The sequence below is a fragment of the Oncorhynchus clarkii genome, chromosome 26 (genome assembly GCF_045791955.1).
Source record: "Oncorhynchus clarkii lewisi isolate Uvic-CL-2024 chromosome 26, UVic_Ocla_1.0, whole genome shotgun sequence".
In the NCBI taxonomy this organism is placed as follows: Eukaryota; Metazoa; Chordata; class Actinopteri; order Salmoniformes; family Salmonidae; genus Oncorhynchus; species Oncorhynchus clarkii.
Window position 1 is genome coordinate 6,873,505 of NC_092172.1, and position 20,074 is coordinate 6,893,578.

The following is a 20,074-nucleotide window of genomic DNA, read 5'->3' on the forward strand; positions in this document are numbered from 1 at the left end:
ACAGCTCCTGAAACATATATAACTTTTTCTTTCTTTCTGTGCAACCAAATGTTTGCATATACTGGTCAAGTTTACCAGGTTGTTAGTAGCGCCGCACGATAATATGGGTGAAAAAAATATATATATATTGTAATTATTGTAATTTGACTTGCGATATAGATCAAAACACTTGGGCGAACTGTTGGAATCATATAAATACTATTCAAAATTCTACGGTTGGTGTTGTTTGGCATGACAACAAACTAAAAAGCCAGCTAGGAGTTATGACAGGGTGGGAACCAACATGTTGGTCAGTGTTTCCCAGGGGACCCTAATCACATTTAAATAGATGCTGCATTTGGACAAAGATTTTAGAATAGGCTGTCTGATTCAGAACATGGCGTTGGACAAACAACATGCTGATCTACACCACCACTGGTAACAACCTGTATGAAAGCTAATGTTTGCTTTGCCCAAGCTTGAGCTTTTAGCTAAATGGCATTTTAGCCAGCTAGTTAGCGATCAGCATTATTTTAGGCATATGCCAGCTTCCATAGACTAACTTGGGTTTTGCAGAGAGCAAGATACACAAAGTAATAGTATAATAGGGAAGACCTGTAGATTTATATTTAGAAACTGCCTGGAAAGCGCCATCGTTCTTGTTTTGGAAGAATATGTGGAGTGTATGAATTGACACGGCTGTGGAGGAACCAAAGACCGTAACTCTGTGGAGGAACTGTGTGCTCTCTGCTTGATTAACAGGGACCGGGGCTTGGTGTGTGTGTGTGTGTGTGGTTCGGGAACTGGCAGGAAGCAGTCTTATTCGAGCAGTGTAAAGAAGTGTTGCGGTGAATTACTAAGACATTTATTTATTTGTTATTTTATTTTAGTCGCGCTGGTGCTCCCAAAATAAAACCCCAGGTCGTACAGCAAAATATTTAGTTGTATATATGCGTCCAAATTGCTCACACTTTAGTGCCCTAGCCGTGCTGCCTTACATAACACTGTGAGGGTCTGCTGCGTTGCAGGCTGCTGCGGCGCACGCACACACATATACACACAGGCGCACAGACAAACACGCGCACACAGTCACACTTACACACTCCCTACAGTCTATGACATACACACACACAGCGCTCGCCTGACAGATTGAGGGCTCTGACTGCCTTCAGGGAGCAGCTGCCGTGGGCGGCGGCCCAGGGCGAGCTCTGACGAGCTACTGATTAATCTCCCTCCCTAGCCAACAGACGCCAGGCAATCGCAAAGAGGGTTTTAATGCCGCCACGTTGTGTGTACAGGTGTGTACGTTCAGAGTGGAGGACTGTCGACATATCGGCGGCTCGTATCTGCGTCTTGTTTGCTCATTACACAATGACAACGTACAGTAGAATGCAGCGGGAAGGGTGTTTTGTCTGTGTAAATGCAGTTATAAGGCTTTGATGTAGCACTCGCTTAATATTAGAATAATGTATGTGTACAGGTGTTGCAGGAGCAGCAGTACGGTTTGTTTGGGTGGATTATCTCGCAGGATATGCTTGCTTTTATCCCCTGTTGAGAAGTATGATTTGTTGACTGTCTCCTGTCAGGGACACCATTTCCCTCTGCATGTCACAGAGGCCTCTACATGTGTATCTAAACTGTCAGTTTGTTGACTGACTTGTCATTCTGCCATCAGGGACACCATGTGGCGCGTGTTCACAGGGGCCCTGTTGGTGGAGGAGAAAGGCAGCCAGCTGCTGGCTGACCTGCGGGAGATCGAGTCCTGGGTCTACCGCCTCCTGCGCTCCCCGGTGCCCGTGGCGGGCCAACGGCGCGTAGATGTGGAGGTGCTGCCCCACGAGATGCAGCCGGCACTCACCTTCGCCCTGCCCGACAACTCTCGCTTCTCCATGGTGGACTTCCCCCTGCACCTGCCCCTGGAGTTGCTGGGTGTGGACGCCTGCCTCATGGTGCTCAGCTGCATCCTACTGGAGCACAAGGTTAGGGGAAAGGGTGGACGTTTTGAATGGAGTTTACCCTGAGAACTGAGTAGTTATTTAGGATGCAAAATGATTTGCAAATCAGTCAGTTGGTGCAGTCGGTGATCAGCGACTCAGGAGAATTTATGTTCTCAAACAACTCTGGGCGCGTTCGACATTTCAGCCAACTTTAAAGGCAAGTCAAGACTGACTTATCTACAAATCACCTTACATCATAAACAGCTACTCAATATTATATTATTTGTAGATCACTCTCGAGCACGGCCTCTGCCTTAAATAAGGCTATTGGTCAGTGCAATGAGTACTGTTGTGTGTGTGTGTGTGTGTGTCCGTCCTCAACAGCCAAACAGCAAAAAAAGAAACGTCCTCTCACTGTCAACTGCGTTTATTTTCAGCAAACTTAACATGTGTAAATATTTGTATGAACGTAACAAGATTCAACAGACAAACTGAACAAATACCACAGACATGTGATTAACAGAAATGGAACAATGTTTGTCACCAAAGCCCCATACCCACCACTGCGACCTGTATGCTCTCATTGGCTGGTCCTCGCTACATAGTTGTTGCCAAACCCACTGGCTCCAGGTCATCTATAAGTCTTTGCTAGGTTAAGCTCCGCCTTATCTCAGCTCACTGGTCACCATAGCAACACCCACCCGTAGCACGCGCTCCAGCAGGTATATTTCACTGGTCATCCCGAAAGCCAACACCTCCTTTGACCGCCTTTCCTTCCTGTTCTCTGCTGCCAATGACTGGAACGAATTGCAAAAATCACTGAAGTTGGAGACTTATCTCCCTCACTAACTTTAAGCATCAGCTGTCAGAGCAGCTTACCGATCGCTGCAGCTGTACACAGCCCATCTGTAAACAGCCCATCCAACCAACTACCTACCTCATCCCCATATTTGTTTTTGTTTTTCTGCTCGTTTGCACAACAGCATTTCTACTTGTGCAGATGAGGATGTGCATCTATCACTCCAGTGTTAATTGCTAAATTGTAATGACTTTATCCCACGTGTCATTACTTTATCCCATACTCTGTAACTCGATACTCCATACTCTGTAACTCTGTTGTTTTTGTCGCACTGCTTTGTTTTATCTTGGCCAGGTCACAGGCCAGTTGAGAACTAGTTCTCATTTACAAAGTAATGCAGCTTTTGAAGTTTGACTAAGGTCCATCACTAGGTGACTAGAACTGTCAATCAAATCTCGAGCTGCCTGCCTGCTGCCTGCCCACAAACTACTCTCTCCTAAAAAAGTACTTTACAGTTTGTTAAATACTGTGACTTACCATGACATTTTAGTAGAAAGAAAACCCATTTCCATCTAGGACTCCAAAAATCCGGTATCCTTGGAACGAAGGAGACTGATTAGTTGGCTTACTTTTGAGAATATAAACACTCGCTTCTTTCATAGCTAGCTATCGAGGGACGGAGAGAGGCACAGTATAGGAAGGTCGGCTACCAGGCAGACTGTCAGAACGGTGCACTAGGCCTATCCGCAATCAAAGCTGTATCTCACTGGAATGCTGTATTTCGCAATTTCTTGGCTTGTAATGTCTCGCAACTTCAGTAAAGCAGGGCCTATCATCAATGAATAGGCTAGGATATTCTACACGCAACAGACTGAAGACTGAACACACACTTGCATCATTAGTGAAGAGAAATAGCAGGCGAGCCAGCTGCACTGTGATTTTAATTTTGTAGAAAAAATAAACTAAACTTTGTTTGTCCGTTTAGGGTTATTTCTTAACTTTAAGGATCCCGATGTCTTTTTAAAGTTGAAACATTCTCACCCCTACTGTAGTTCCAACTCTTGATAATTTAACAAAAGGGCCGACTCAAACATTTTGTTCACAATCTCACTAGATTATTAAAGACCAAGTCCCACACTACACACAAACTGATTTTATATGTAGCAGGGGTATTCAACTCTTGCTCTACGAGGTCCGGAACCTGCTGTTTTTTTTTCTGTTCTTCCTGATAATGAATTTGCTCACCCCTGATGTCCCAGGTCTGGCTTTGAGGTCCAGAGTTGAGTTTCAGGGATATATAGTATACTTCTCTTTACTCCTACGCTAACATCCTGTGTTGTAAACGGCTTTTAAACCCAACTCTCATCCATTCTCGGTTCTTAACCCACCCACTCATACAGTCACTGCTGGAACCCTCCTTGGGTTGAAGTCACCACTGTAATCGTCACGCTCCCTTATTCTGTCCCCACCCGCAGTGACTACGCTCTACCCCCCTTCCCATTTACTGTAAGAACAACGTGTCAGGTTAACCTTGAAGGACCTCCTTTCGCTGTTCAAGCTTAAACATGCCACTGTTTGTAGAGTGAAAACAACAGATTTTGGTCTGTATGGTTTACTGTTGAAACAACCACACAACTAGTCAATGCTACTTCTCTTATTGTGAAGGAATAAAACTCTTTGGAAGAAAAATGAAGATACTTTCTCGGGTGGTAGTCATTGAATTAATCTTGTATGGAATAAACAGCATGTGATCACCTACGGCCAACCAGTCTTCTGAAGTATCAGATAGTTTGTTTTGATTTGTGTCTTCCAGGTGGTCCTCCAGTCGCGGGACTACAATGCCCTAACCATGAGTGTCATGGCGTTTGTAGCCATGATCTACCCCCTGGAGTACATGTTCCCTGTCATTCCCTTACTGCCCACCTGCATGGCCTCCGCTGAACAGGTACGTCAACAAACCAATGACTGCAGCACTGGTAGTTGTAGTACTATTCAGAGAACAAATAGAGGGCTTTTTAATAGCTGGAACCAGAGGTTGTGGATGGATTTATTTTTTAAAGGGATGCACTTCTACACACGTTTATTTGATTCATTTAGCCAATTTTATCATCCATTGCTTTTTTTTTGTCAGGGCATTTGTGATTGTAGATGTTGAAGAAGAGATTAGTCCCTGTATTATGTTTGAATCCATGCCTAGTGGAGTTCTAGCCCACTAGCTTTAGTCTATGGTGTGAGGCTCCTCCTATTGGAGCTATTCTTGCTTGTGTGCTGGTTTGATTTTTGTCTGATCGTGACGTCATACAATGCCCTTTCTCTCTCCTTTTGTAGCTTCTCCTCGCCCCCACCCCTTACATCATAGGTGTGCCTGCCAGCTTCTTCCTCTACAAATCAGATTTCAAAATGCCCGACGATGTGTGGCTCGTGGACCTGGACTGTAACAAGGTAAATGCCCCAAAATGGAGGTGCGCTTCAGTGTCCCCGCAAACGGTCTCTGCAGATCTTTGCTATTCTTTGGCAGATCTTTGCTATTCTTTGGCAGATCTTTGCTATTCTTTGGCAGATCTATGCTGTTCCTTCGCAGATCTATGCTGTTCCTTCACAGATCTATGTCATTCCATCGCAGATCTATGCTGTTCCCTACTCCATTTGAGTTCCATACAGCATTATCTCTGATTGGGAGACAAGATTCTAGACACTTGCTTGAGATGTCTTTATTTTCACTGCTAAATCCCTTTTGGGGTTCAGTTCTCTCATTGTGACAGATATTGTGTTCGGCTAGATGTCGACTTGATGCAGGAGGGAAAAGCCTTGCTCTTGTCATCCTCATTTCAGATCTGTGCAGAAACTGACTTCAACATAAAAGTCCTCCCTCTCTGTGAGACAGAGAGAGCATCAGTGTTTTCAGTGCTAAAACACCCACCCACATCCCAGTCTGTCTTTCTAGGGGCAAATTCCTTCCCTTTCGTCTACTATTTAGATGTATGCTTTCATCATTTGAAGGGGTATTTGTGTACTCTTGTACGTGTGTAGTGTACATTTAGTTTTTTTCTAACATTTGACAGTTTGAGCATGCTTTGTTGCTCCACAGGTCAAAGCACCCACCAATGCAGAGCACCTACCCCCTCTTCCCGAGCCGGAATCCACAGAACTCAAGAAACACCTGAAACAGGTAAATATAGCCTGTCACAACATACCCGATAGCACTATTTTCAGTGGTCGTTCACGACGCGTGTATGTTAGCACTGCCAACCGTTAACTCTGTTTATTTCTACCTCTTGTATTGCTTTATTACGTATGTGTTACATTAACTATTTGTTTTCAAGTGATCACCTTCTCTTCTTTCAGCTTTAGATATGTTTCAAGAGAGGTTTGATGAATTGCACCAGGCACATCGGTGTCCTTGTTCTCGTACCGTGTTGTATGCACTAACTATGCATATAGTGTGGGAGCAGTGTGGAGTTAAGCATTGTAATGTCCTAACGACAACAAGTGTTTTTTGTTTTCTCGTTTTGTTTTCTTATGTCTCTCTCTCTCTCTCTCTTTTCTTTGCATGCGCTAGCTCTCTAAGGTAAAAAAAGCAGCTACTAGGTCTTACTCCCTTGGACCTCAGTAACAGCTGTAGCAGTAGAACTGACCGAGTCCTCTAAGCCCAGAACCTCAAATAACAATACGTTGATGAGAAGCTGGTTCTGATTCACCAAATGCCAATCAAACATTCCACTCTGGTACCACGTCACAGCTTGGCATTGTAACTAAAAACCACCTTGAATTTTCAGCGACCGTCTTAGTTCCCCCGCACCCGCCATCTTGACATCAAGCTATCATTAGCACATTTTTGCCATTTAACTATTCCTACCCAACATTGTCATCATCTAAGTTTTTGAGTTTATTTGATTTGAAAGTGCATATTAAACACAAGATGCTTTATGAAAAGAAAAACAAGACATGAATCGGCCATATGAACAAATGCCACATTTTAAACATTCTAAGGCACGATTCCTCATCGCCCTTTTAAAAAATGCGTCTCAACTCGTCACCAAATGTAATTCAGCGCTTGTTTTTTAACATCCAAACCCAGTAACCCCAATTTGAAACCCCAGTCATACCTCGTCATGTTGAAAATCCCTGCATATCATAGTTTGTTGATATGCTTTGAATCAGAACCAGTGTAGTTACTTGTGTGTGATAGACTTGGCCCTATCCCAGAGTGTGTGCGATTTGATTTAAGATAGACCTGTGTGTTGGCAGAGCCAAAAATCTGTTGTGTTAACAAGCCATTTGATTGAAACGATATGGGTAAAGGTGAGTTTTCATAGGTTCTATTGTTTTAAGGGTTAAAGCTGTCCTCAGCAGTCCTCAAAACAGTGACAAACAAGTGGTAGCCGGTAGGTCCTTGCAGTCCCACACAGAACATGGGTTAGTGTACACTGAGTGTACAAAACATTAAGGTACACCTTCCTAATATTGAGTTGCACCCCCTTTTGCCCTCAGAACAGCCTCAATTCATCGGGGCATGGACTCTACAATGAATGAAGCGTTCTACAGGGATGCCAGGCAACTCCAATGCTTCCCACAGTTGTTAAGTTGGCTAGATGTCTTTTGGGTGGTGGACCATTCTTGAAAAGCCCAGCAGCTTTGCAGTTCTTGACACACTCAAACCTGTCTTCCTGGCACCTACTACCATACCCTGTTCAATGGCACTTGCCTTTTTTATCTTGCCATTCACTCTCTGAATAGCACACATACACAATCCATGTCTCAATTGTCTCACTGCGTAAAAATCAATCTTTAACCCGTCTCCTCCACTTCATCTACACTGATTTGATGTGGATTTAACAAGTGACATCAATAATGGATCATAGCTTTCACCTGGTCAGTATATGTCATGGAAAGAGGTATTCTGTAATGTTTTGTACACCTAGTGTATGTCAGAAACTCACAGGTTAAGAGTTGGGGGGGGGGTGTATGGACAGTGTAAACAAAAAGCCAAAAGGTTTTTAATTTACAACAATTATTGTCAAGAGATCTGCTTCCTTCTGTGCCTCAGTATCACCTCTCCATCGTATCCACTGGCTATCCTCCCAGCTGGTAACCATCGATAGACTCTTTAGTCTTCAGTGGCTAACTTGCGTTGGGTGTGGTGTGGTGAATTACTGTTCCTTTTTGGGTGTTGTTTTGTCGCACTCATGTTTGTTTGTGTCTCTGTCATGGTTTGTTCTCTTCCTCTCTTGCACCTCTTCTCTCTCTCTCTCTCTACTTCTCTACAACATTCTCTCTCTCTTGTTCTCTGGCTATGTCCCAATTCTCTAAAACTGCCCCTTTCCTGTTCTCCCTTCTTTTGCAACCACTTAGCTGAAAGGGCTGTATGTGGAAGCAACAGGGAGGCATCTCCTTCTCCCCACTAGCCCACTTATTGGCTAGTCAAGGTTCCGACGTCGCTTTCAAGCATCCCGTCCTTTCAGCTGTTTAGTAGTCAGGATTGAGAGGAGATGAGGAAAGGAATCCATTTAAAAGGAATTGGACCACACAGCCTCCTATCTTGACCCTTTTTTTTTTGTCACGTGTGGTTTCAATTCTGCTCAGCAATTGGTCAGCTCAGCCTTTTCATGTGATCCTCTTCCTGGCATCTCTCTTGTCCCCCTCCTCCCCTTCCCTTCCCTAGTGTCTGGTTAGGTTGACCGTGATCACCCAAAAGCAGATCTTCTCCTCTGACAATAAGGTTGCTAATTTTTCCTTCTGCGGAATGTGCCCACGCTCCTTGCACGGATATTCTTCCTAACCAAACTTCAATATGTTTTGTTGTTGCTTGTTATTGTTTCCTCCAAGTGTCATACACTATTGTTGAGATGTTGTAACAGACTGGCGGCAAAGAGAGAGATTTCGTAAGACCCACCACTGGCTGCTTAGTTTTGGCTTGAGCATGTCTGAATGTATGCACATCTATCTTGTCATCAGTGAGTGTTCTTGTAAGCAAACACAGTGGATATGCAGATTTCTGTTGTAACACATAGGTTGCGTCCAGGACTGAACCTGGCCATCAAACGATCCACTGTGCTAACATCGTGCAAAACCCTGAATGAGTCTTGCCGCAGTCCCAGAGTGCTAGTGAATTCCCTCTGCTGTTACCTCTTCCGCCGACCTTTCCGAAGTGACGCTCCCATTTCAGGCATCTGCAAAAAACATGCACTCTTCAGATTCATTTGCTGGGGAAACGGGCTTCCTCATTTTATCCCACACGCTCACCTGTCAGATACATTGTGAGTCCTCCTAGCTTAGTCCTTGTGTTTTATTAATGATTTATTCTCAAATGAGAACTTACATCATACAGACAAAAACAAAATAAAGCAGCACAATACATAAACAAATAAATGATAAGTTGTAACTCAATTTTATCACATTTCTCAAATTACTCTCTTGCCCCGTTTTGAACCTCAAACAGACAGTTCCACACTGGTCCTAGTGAGACCATTCTGTTGCTCTACCCTTCAGCTGATGCCTGAGGTGAGGGTGCCCCCTAGTGGGGCTGAGTGACCCCTCAACATCACAACAGTGTGTTGATTAAAACCTTCCTCACCTCTACCCGCTCCAGGCCCTGGCCAGCATGAGTCTCAACACCCAGCCCATTCTGAACCTGGAGAAGTTTCAGGAGGGCCAGGAGTTACCCCTGCTCCCCCCCGGCCAGAACAAGGCGTCGCCCTCCTCCACCGAGTTCAACCCCCTCATCTACGGCAACGACGTGGACTCTGTGGATGTGGCCACCAGGCAAGGCTTGACAAAGTTTCTCTGTTCCTTTTTAAGTAGATCTCATATTATCCATGCAAGGCAATTTGTGAGGTTGGTTCAACTTCGACCCTAGCAGAATAATCCAGTCAGGACCTAGACACTCCTCCATTTGATTTAGTTCCTGAATATTGTAGATAATAGATATGAAGGGCTATTTACATATGCACAATTTATGGATTGACCCCTGTTCCTACTTGAAGTTTCTAAAATCTGAAGTGTATATTTGTATTTATTATGGATCCCCATTAGCTGCTACCAATGCAGCTGATGGGGGTCCAGCAAAATGAAGGCAGACATACATCATAAAAGCATTACAATACATTCATAACAGATTTCACAACATTGTGTGCCCTCAGGCCTCTACTACCACACATCTATAACACAAAATCAGTGTGTATAGTGCGTGTGTTATCGTGTGCTTGTATGCATATGTCTATGTCTATGTTTGTTTATTCACAGTCCCCGCTGTTCCATAAGGTGCATTTTTATCTGTTTTTTAAATCAAATTTTACTGCTGGAGTTACTTGATGTGGAATAGAGTTCCATGTAGTCATGGCTCTATGTAGTACTGGTCGTCTCCCATAGTCTGTTCTGGACTTTGGGACTGTGAAGAGACCTCTTTTACTTTTTAATGATGCTGCCAGTTGAGGACCTGTGAAGCGTCTGTACGCCTATTTAGATATTCCATTTAAAAAATCTGCCGTTTCCAACTACAATAGTCATTTACAATATTAAAAATGTCTGATGTATTTCTGATCAATTTTATGTTCATTTAATGGACAAAATTGTGCTTTTCTTTCAAAAACAAGGACATTTCTATGTGACCCCAAACTTTTGAACAGTATTTTGATTTGTTTAACACTTTTGTATTGCATATGTGTTATTTCAAAGTTTTGATGTCTTCATTATTATTCTACAATGTAGTAAAAACCCTTAAATGTGTCGATCTATGACCAGTAGTGTATGACTCAACAAAGTCATAATGTCATGTGAAACAATGTGTTTAATTTGAACCTCATATCAAAGACGCATGTGTCTCGCATGTAAACTTGATAAACAATAAAGCTTTTTGAATTGAACTAAATATGACTCATTGAAGCGTTAACACACACACCTTTCCTTCTTTCTCCAACAGGGTTGCCATGGTGCGGTTCTTCAACTCCCCCAATGTGCTCCAGGGTTTCCAGATGCACACACGTACGCTGCGCCTCTTCCCCCGGCCTGTGGTGGCTTTCCAGGCCACGTCCTTCCTGGCCTCGCGGCCCCGACGCTCCGGCTTCGCTGAGAAGCTGTCGCACACCCAGGCCGTGGAGTACTATGGCGAGTGGGCCCTCAACCCCACCAACCTGGCCTTTCAGAGGATCCACAACAGTAAGTCCCTTACCCTAGCCTACACACCTGCTGTACTGCATATACCATGCACTGACTGACAATTGGTGTATTTGTGTTTAGAGCTGACCCGAACCATACTGTGCTAGCTTGGATATTTATAGTGTGATGTAAAGTGTAGCCCTTGTAGCCCTTGACACTCGTACCCGTATACGAGTTGAAAATTGCAGATTTGTGCACTAATTGTCTAAATTGGAACGTAGTGGCTGTACATTAACATGCTATATATGAAGTTGGAGCTCTGGCTCTGCGCTTCACAGATGACTCGGATGCTACACTACAGGACTGTTTTGCTAGCACAGACTGGAATATGTTCCGGGATTTATCAAATGGCATTGAGGAATACACTGCCTCAGTCAGACATCAATAAGTGCATCGATGACATCGTCCTCACAGTGTCTGTACGAACATATCCCAACCAGAAGCCATTGATTGCAGGCAACATCCGCATCGAGCTAAAGGCTAGAGCTGCTGCTTTCAAGGAGCGGGAGAACAATCTGGACGCTTATAAGAAATCCCGCTATGCCCTCAGACGAACCATCAAACAAGCGAAGCGTCAATACATGATTAAGATTGAATCCTACTACAACGGCTCTGACGCTTGTCGGATGTGGCAGGGCTTGAAAACTATTACGGACTACAAAGGGAAACACAGACGCAAGCTGCCCAGTGACGCGAGCCTACCAGACGAGCTAAATGCCTTTTATGCTCGCTTCAAGGCAAGCAACACTGAAGCATGCATGAGAGCACCAGCTGTTCTGGATGACTGTGTGATAACGCTCTCGGTAGCCGATGTGAACAAAACCTTTAAACAGGTCAACATTCACAAAGCCGCTGGGCCAGACGGATTACCAGGGCGTGTACTCAAAGCATGCGCGGACCAACTGTCAAATGTCTTCACTGACATTTTCAACCTCTCCCTGACAGAGTCGGTAATACCTACATGTTTCAAGCAGACCACCATAGTCCCTGTGCCCTGAGAAGCGAAGGTAACTTGCCTAATTGTTTACCGCCCCGTGGCACTCACGTAGGTAGCCATGAAATGCTTTGAAAGGCTGGTCATGGCTCACTTCAACATCATCCTCCCGGACACCCTAGACCCAATCCAATTCGTATACCGCCCCAACAGATCCACAGATGACTCAATCGCACTCCACACTGCTCTTTCTCACCTGGACAAAAGGGACACCTATGTGAGATTGCTGCTCATCTATTACAGTTCAGTGTTCAACACCATAGTGCCCACGAAGCTCATCACTAAGCTAAGGACTCTGGGACTAAACCCCTCCCTCTGCAACTGGATCCTGGACTTCCTGATGGGCCGCCCCGAGGTGGTAAGAGTAGGCAACAATACGTCTGCCACGCTGATCCTTAACACCGGAGCCCCTCAGGGGTGTACTTAGTCCCGCCCTGTATTCCCTGTTCACCCACGACTGCGTGGCCAAACACAACTCCAACACCATCATTAAGTTTGCTGACGACACAACAGTGGTAGGCCGGATCACCGACAATGATGAGACGGCCTATAGGGAGGAGGTCAGAGAACTGACAGTGTGGTGCCAGGATAACAACCTCTCCCTCAATGTGATTAAGACAAAGGAGCTGATGGTGGACAACAGGAAAAGGCAGGCCGAACAGGCCCCCATTAACATTGACGGTGCTGTAGTGGAGCGGGCCGAACAGGCCCCTAATAACATCGACGGTGCTGTAGTGGAGCGGGTCGAGAGTTTCATGTTCCTTGATGTCCACATCAACGAACTATCATGGTCCAAACATACCAAGACAGTCGTGAAGAGGGCACGACAAAACCATTTCCCCCTCAGGAGACTGAAAAGATTTGGCATGGGTCCCCAGATCCTCAAAAGGTTTAGTTATAGACTGTTTTCTCTGCTACCACAAGGCAAGCGGTACCGGAGCGCCACGTCTAGGACCAAAAGACCCCTCAACAACTTCTACCTCCAAGCCATTAGACTGCTGAGCAATTCATCAAAATCGCCACCGGACAATTTACATTGACCCCTCCCTTTTGTACACTGCTGCTACTCGCTGTTTGTTTGTTGCCTATGCATAGTCACTTCACCAACACCTACATGTACAGATTACCTCAACTAGCCTGTACCCCTGCACACTGACTCGGTGCTGATGCCCCCTGTATATAGCCTCGCTATTCTTATTGTGTTACTTTTTATTATTACTTTTTATTTTTTTGCCTACGTGGTAAATATTTTCTTGTTCTTGAACTGCACTGTTGGTTAATGGCTTGTAAGTAAGCATTTCACGGTAAAGTCTACACTTGTTGTATTCGGCGCATGTGGCAAATAAAGTTTGATTTGTATGGGTTTTGACTGACAGACGTTCTGAACTTGACCATCAAGCGACTAGAAGTTGCTCCCATCCCTCCTGGTAATTGGACATCTTTAGCACATTTGTGGTTGTCTTAGTGAGGGAAATGCTGTAAATAAAGATGACTCGAGGTATTTTGAAAGATGAAACGTTGAGGATTATTGATAGGTACCGCTTTCATGTCATTAATGCAAGCCAAACAACCGTGAGTCCAAATGTGCACTTTACATTTCCAAATTCTAAAAATCATATACTATGTTTGATGTACAGTTACAAGATGACATGGCGTCATCCCCTGGGTTGTTCTGATCAGAATGAGCCTACGTTTGTTTATTGTGAAGGAAATTTGCCGCTGGCCACGCACCTGAATGCACTACTGACTCCTTTCGAAGCGCACCAAAATTATAATCTGTTTCTTGTGAAAGCCTGAAAGTATTTTAGAACTTAGCTAGTCATATTGGCAATGGAACAAGCTTTCAAATAGTGCACATCTGACCCAGATTGCGATTTTTATAATGGGCCGTTTTTGCATTGAGTCAACAACAACAGGAATTGTGTGATTGCGGGATTGTGTTCCATGCGATACGATACGACTACAAGGGTTCTTGCTACAGTTCCTCAACGGCACAGCAGGAGAGCTCAAACAAAAAAAGTACCTGTATAGTTGAAGACGCTTCTTTTGAGTCATAAACGTGCATTGAAATGGCTTAGGAACTGTGCACACTTCAGAAAGGTGTGTAGTCGCTTAGTCCTCTCTCAAACCCTTTTTTTTGTCTTGCAGTATGTTGGACCTTCCCCACATTTCCCAGTAATAATCTTATCGTGATACTGAATATATCCATAGTGTGCAAAAAAAAGTACAGTAAATGTAAAATGCACACAAAATCAACAGTGTAATGTTTGGATTCAGTCTTGTCAGGTGAACTGTTGCGTACTCACCTTTTGGTCTAATCATTTTCCAATTATCTCCACTGTTCTCTTTCAATTGCTACCATTGTTATGAATATGCTTGTCATATTTCTTCTGTAAGAAACATTTCAATTGAGCCCTATCCGTATAAGCCCATTTCCACGTGTGTAAAGGGTTAAGTAAAAAGTGAATTATGCTAGCAATTATTGCACTTTCTTTAGGTCAAATGTGGATATACACTCGGTGTACAAATCATTCGGAACACCTTCCGAATATTGAGGTGCACCCCCTTTTGCCCTCAGAACAGCCTCAATTTGTCGGGGCATGAACTCTACAAGGTGTTTGACGCGTACCACATGGATGCTGGCCCATGTTGACTCGAATGCTTCCCACAGTTGTTGGCTGGATGTTCTTTGGGTGGTGGACCGTTCTTGATACACACAGGAAACTATTGAGCATGAAAAACCCAGCAGCATTGCAGTTCTTGACAAACTGGTGTGCCTGGCACCTACTACCATACTCAGATCAAAAGCACTTAAATATTTTATCTTGACCATTCACTCTCTGAATGGCACACATATGTCTCAATTGTCTCAAGGTTTAAAAATCCTTCTTTAATCTATATCCTTCCCGTCATCTACACTGACTTGAAGTGGATTTAATAGGTGCCATCAATAAGGGATCATAGCTTTCACCTGGATTCAACTGGTCAGTCTGTCATGGAAAGAGCAGTTGTTCCTAATGTTTTGTGCACTCCGGTATAGTTCAATGAGCGATAAAGGCAGTTTGAAGGTTTCATAGTGTTTCTGAGCGTACCTCTGTGTTCTGCAGACGTGTATGACCCATCTTTAATCGGAGACAAGGGCAAGTGGTACGCCCACCAGCTGCAGCCAGTGTTCTACCGTGTGTATGACGGCAGCTCCCGGCTGGCCGAGGCCATGAGCGGACCCCTAGAAGATGAGGCCAACGACTCGGACCCCACAGACGACAGGTAAAAAAACAACACCTCCACGGTTGGAAGGTATAATGTTTTTTTTGATACTACTGTTATAATATAATTGACAAAATGTTAAATTAACGATTTTTTCAGTGCCAGGTACTGTCAATGTGGAAAACATGTTAGTGCGCCATTTAGCTGCGTAAAAAAAACTAGATCTGAAAGGAGGTCCTTTCCAGTGTTTGATCTGTGTACGTGTGCATCATTTGTGTGTTTGTGTGTGTGCAAGTGCGGCCGACGGAGACAGTGCAGAAGAAGCAGCATGGTAGGCTATAGAATGCCACTAGATGGCGAACTCTAAACATTAACTAGTAGATTTGCCAGTTGGCTCAATAGTTAGCTTGCTGGTCTTGCTAGAAATGATGGTATGAGTTTAGGTTAATTTTAGTCTGAGAAAGGGTTAGTTAGCGTTTTTCAGTTAGCCTTCTGTAGACTTGTAAGGTGTCACCAGGATGGGGTCCGGGGTAATGCTACTCTGTTTTGTCTCCGTGGCAGTGACAGTGAGGCTGACTACGATGACTCCAGTTCTTCCTACTCGTCACTTGGAGACTTGGTGAGCGAAATGATCAAATGTGACATCCAAGGGGACATGCCAAGTAAGTATCTGTGCCATTTCACCAAGGCTGCATTTACCCAGGAAACCCAATTCTATTATTTTACTCAATTATTGGCAAAAGACCAATATAGTGACAAAAATATCAGATTTGGGCTGCCTGTGTAATTGCAGCCCAATAACCACCTAGCTTACACATACTTATTGTTATGACAAAAAAACGGTAAATTCCACTGACTATAATAACCGACAATTGTTTTCATCTTGAAAAATGGCAACCTAAAATTAACAATTCCTTTCAGAAACCGTCACTAGCTAAACATTTTGTTTTGTGACCCTTTTGCCATCAACACTAACTAATATCTGTCTTTTGGTGTCGTAGACCTGGATCCCCCTACCCACGCTGCACTGGGAGACGCCAGCGAAGTGGAGTTCCAGGACTTCCAGGAGTTCAAGGGAGGAGACGGTCCCCTCCCCCAAGAGAAGGCACTGCCCGAGGGGGGCGACGGAGCTCCTGAACCTCCTGATGGACAAGCCCTCCGCTCGAGCTCCAGCACAACCGCCAGCTCCAGCCCCAGCACAATCATCCAGGGAGTCAACAATGTCAGTGAACCCCTCAATTTACACCTGTATAAAATTATGCAGTTAACACGATATGTGTTTTTAGCAACTGACATTTTTGGCAACTTATGTTTGTATTTGAGAACATGAGAACCTAATGGCTATAATTAAATCTTTGCTTGAGTTTTTGCCACTTTATGAGAAGGAAGAAGAAATCTTGTGTATTGAATATCAACCATTAGTGTCCATTGATTGATGTTCATTGTGTCCAGGAGCAGGCAGAACCAGTGGAAATGGAGGCATTGGCCAGTACAGCTCTACAGAACCCTGTCCCGGGATTGAGCGCTCCGCTTTTCTCCAGACCTCCCCCAGACGCTGCCCCGGTGGGACCAGCCAATAAGAAGGGAGAGTACGACAACCCCTACTTTGAGCCTCAGTATGGCTTCCCCGCTGAGGAGGACCCTGAGGCAGAAGACCAAGAGGAGACGTACACACCCCGGTTCAACCAGAACCTCAATGGCAACAAGTACGTTACAACACACCTACGTTACAACACACCTACGCCATAACGATGTACACACAAACAAGCATCATAAACCACACATTCTGAAAACATAGTTTAAAAAAAACTGAAGTATACATCTCTTAAACACACTCACTCAACTAAGTCTCCGCTTCTGAATTCTGCGTCTGTGATATGCCTCTGGTGTAGCAGTCGAAAAACTAAGCTAACAGAGCGTGACAGACCTCTAACAGACCCAGACCTCCAACACTTGTTCTACTCCACAGAGCCCAACGCCCCCTGAGGCCCAGCAGCCTAAAGCTGCCCGGAGAGTCGGATGGAGAGGGCGACTCCCGCAACAGTTCTCCAAACTCCACCATCTCCAACAACAGCAGCGATGGCTTTGGGGGCCTCATGTCCTTTGCCAGTGAGTCTCCTTAACCAGGGTCAATTTCAGTTGTATGATAGTCACAGATCTGAAAGGGCTGGATAGGTGACGGTTAGACTTTGTCCTCCAAAGCGGAGCTTTTTTGCCCTTCTGCTCGTCTATCTTGTCCTATGGGATCTTTGGACACTGAAGGGGGAATGGGTAAGGGTTATCCAGCGGGCAATACTGGTTGCTGGTCTTCTCAACCAGGAAGACAACCAGAAATGTATAGTTTACAACCAGAAATTGGCAATATTTGCCAGCTAGGTTGGGATTGAAATGGAACTTGACGATGGGCTGCAAATCATCACGGGTAATACTATAGGATGGTGAAACATGGTTAAATGTTGGTTGCTTTGATAACCTTCATCAGTGACGCTCTCTCTTTCACTGCAGGTAATCTGTACAAGAACCACGGTTCCAGCTTTAGCCTCTCCAACCTGTCTGTACCCAACAAGGGGGGGCTGAGGGAGAAGGCCACTGGGGCTGGGCCCTTCCCCAATCTCAAAGGTACAGTACTAATGCAGCCCTTTGCCCTGTTTTGTCCACCTTTCACGTTATCGTCACTCCTCCTTCATCTCTCTTTCTATCTCTGACTTTTATCCATCTCATCTCCTTCTCCATTTCACTCTCTGTGGCTGTATTCCCCTCCTATCTGTTTTCTGTACAGTTGTTGTGCCCTACAGCCGATTGCGGTCAGGTTTGTCAGTTGAAGGCAGTAGAGGCAGGCTGTCTACTAAAAACAATGCCCTTTCAAAGTTCAAAGGGTTGTCCATACAGCTCTTTTAGTGGTTACAAAGTGTAAAGGTTTTTGTTTTGTCATGGGCATTAAAAATAACATTTGGAGTGCTTTATACACCGTATCGTGTCTGCTATTTATCTTGATAAGACACATTGAGCATAAGCTACAGTAAACTTAATAATTTAAAGTAACTGTCCAGTGTTTCCGGATTTCTTAGAAATTTGACCAATAATTAATTACAATATGAGTGAAATAGTTTTAATTCAAATTTTTTTATTTTTTATTAAGTATGTTTTTAAAAGCAGCTTTTCTTTGTTTGAATTATGTGGGCATACCCCAACAACAGAATGGTGTCGGAGTATACAAGTCATTAAAACCAGTGTAGACCGCTGATTGGCCAGCTCAATGAGCCAACATGATGTCATGTTCTATGAGGAAATAACAAGTATTTTTTTTATAAACTGACTTTGAGGTGGGGTTTTTTTCCCCTCCAATTTATGCTTTGTCCACAAATACAAGTATGGGATGAGTTAACAACATGATTCGGGTACAGGTTAACAGAATATTACTTTTCAAAGTAAGATTTTCACTGGACAGTTAGGCCTACTTTAACCTGGTGTGGAGAAGGAAGGAGAGAAGATGACATAACAATGTGTAACTCTGACTGACATCAGCATATTTCTTCCTCAGAGGCTGTTGCTTTGTTTGCACTAAGTAAAGTTAGTATTGACAGTATGTCAAGTAAGCATTCAGTGCTCATGCTGAGATGTCTGGCATGCCAGTTTAGGCTACACAGTATTAGCATTTATGCAACTTCACCATGTAAATGTCTATTTTATTTCCTTTTGCCTTTTCCCCTCTAATTATTTTAATTTACAAAAATATAGAATATTTTAATTTGGACATAGAGGAGGAAATTGAGGAAGGTTTGTAGAAATCTTTATTTTGATATATTTTTTTTTTGAATGAATAGACTTTCATTCTAAATTTGTATTTGTCTGTCTGTGGACTGTCATGTTGATGTAAGTTAGGCAATAGGTGGATATTGAGGACCCCGTTTTCAATGTTCCCAATCCCACATGGTTGCCTGATTTTTGTTATGGGAACATTTGTGAGAGAACATAAGAAATGCATGTGTTAAACTCAATAACCCCACGCTGTGTGAGACAGCTGCCATAGCAACAACATTTGTTTTTATCCTTTTGATGGTGATTTTGTTTTGTCTTGACTGTTCAGATGACAGCCCGGCTAGTACCCCGGGTAGCCCGGGTCCAGACAGTCCGGGTATGTTATTGTCTGGTGTGGTAGTTTGTTTTGCCCTACAACTAGCTCCATCTTTGACCCTTATTTGATCCTACCTGAGTCCATATTACTCAGGTTGCATACTAGGAGATATACCTGTATTTTCATTCATGTATATCCATATCCTTCCCTCTGTTTCCTTGTTATTCCTCTCTGTTTGGTGGGAGTCTGATGCGCTATGATGCACACATTTATAGACGACAGATCTCTTAATTTGCATACATATTTTGTGGCATTTTCACATTTAGTGTTTTTTTATCTTGGTTTCCCATCAGGGTTGGGCTCAACTCCGTTTTCAATTCTACTCAATGTTTGAGGATGAATTGACATTCAGTTCCTGAATGTTAAATTACCCATTGCTTTCGATGAGGATTTTTCATTTCATCGATTGAAGTACAATTGATTACCCAAGTGGACTGGAATTGAAATGAAACTGACACCTGATCTCCTTGCTCTGTGCGGTCTGTTACCTTGCTCGCTCGCTTGTTCGGTGGCTCTCCATCGTTCTTGTGTGTTCTCCGTCTGAGGTCTCTGTGGTCCGAGAGCCCATAAACTCGCTCTCTTCTGGACGTAGACACTTAAAATGGGCAAATGCTTTCTCCCACCCCTAGATGGTCTAAAAAGATATAGTGGTCCTAACAATCACCACATGTAGGATTGGTCATGAAATTTAATGGCTATAACCTTTTGAGATTAAGTCCCAACATTTCTTTGTAAGAAATGTCCTTCCCCCTTCCTTGGTCTCCCTCGTTCTTTCTTTTTCTCCTTTTTATTTTCTGCACTCTTTGTGCGCTCTGTCAATGTGTTGCAGTGCATGTGTGTTGTGGGTTGATGTTCAGACTGGTTCGGTC

The 20,074-nt window shown here is 43.9% G+C and overlaps 1 protein-coding gene across 22 annotated transcripts in view; it reads left to right on the forward strand.

Annotated features, from left to right (window-relative positions):
* The window catches only part of LOC139384723 (MAP kinase-activating death domain protein-like), a 75,105-nt gene that overhangs the window by 21,680 nt on the left and 33,351 nt on the right, over window positions 1–20,074 (forward strand). For 11 of the 22 annotated variants that reach the window (XM_071129573.1, XM_071129564.1, XM_071129566.1 and 8 more), the window contains exons 4-16: window positions 1,655–1,958; window positions 4,529–4,660; window positions 5,044–5,157; window positions 5,804–5,884; window positions 8,378–8,434; window positions 9,305–9,477; window positions 10,634–10,869; window positions 14,971–15,130; window positions 15,632–15,732; window positions 16,072–16,292; window positions 16,523–16,776; window positions 17,040–17,179; window positions 17,576–17,689. In XM_071129573.1, coding sequence (XP_070985674.1) covers window positions 1,655–1,958; window positions 4,529–4,660; window positions 5,044–5,157; window positions 5,804–5,884; window positions 8,378–8,434; window positions 9,305–9,477; window positions 10,634–10,869; window positions 14,971–15,130; window positions 15,632–15,732; window positions 16,072–16,292; window positions 16,523–16,776; window positions 17,040–17,179; window positions 17,576–17,689 — 2,087 coding nt within the window. Of the gene's footprint in view, window positions 1–1,654; window positions 1,959–4,528; window positions 4,661–5,043; window positions 5,158–5,803; window positions 5,885–8,377; window positions 8,435–9,304; window positions 9,478–10,633; window positions 10,870–14,970; window positions 15,131–15,631; window positions 15,733–16,071; window positions 16,293–16,522; window positions 16,777–17,039; window positions 17,180–17,575; window positions 17,690–19,157; window positions 19,206–20,074 lie in introns of all 22 variants that reach the window. The other 11 variants (XM_071129584.1, XM_071129585.1, XM_071129569.1 and 8 more) reach the window with 4 other exon arrangements.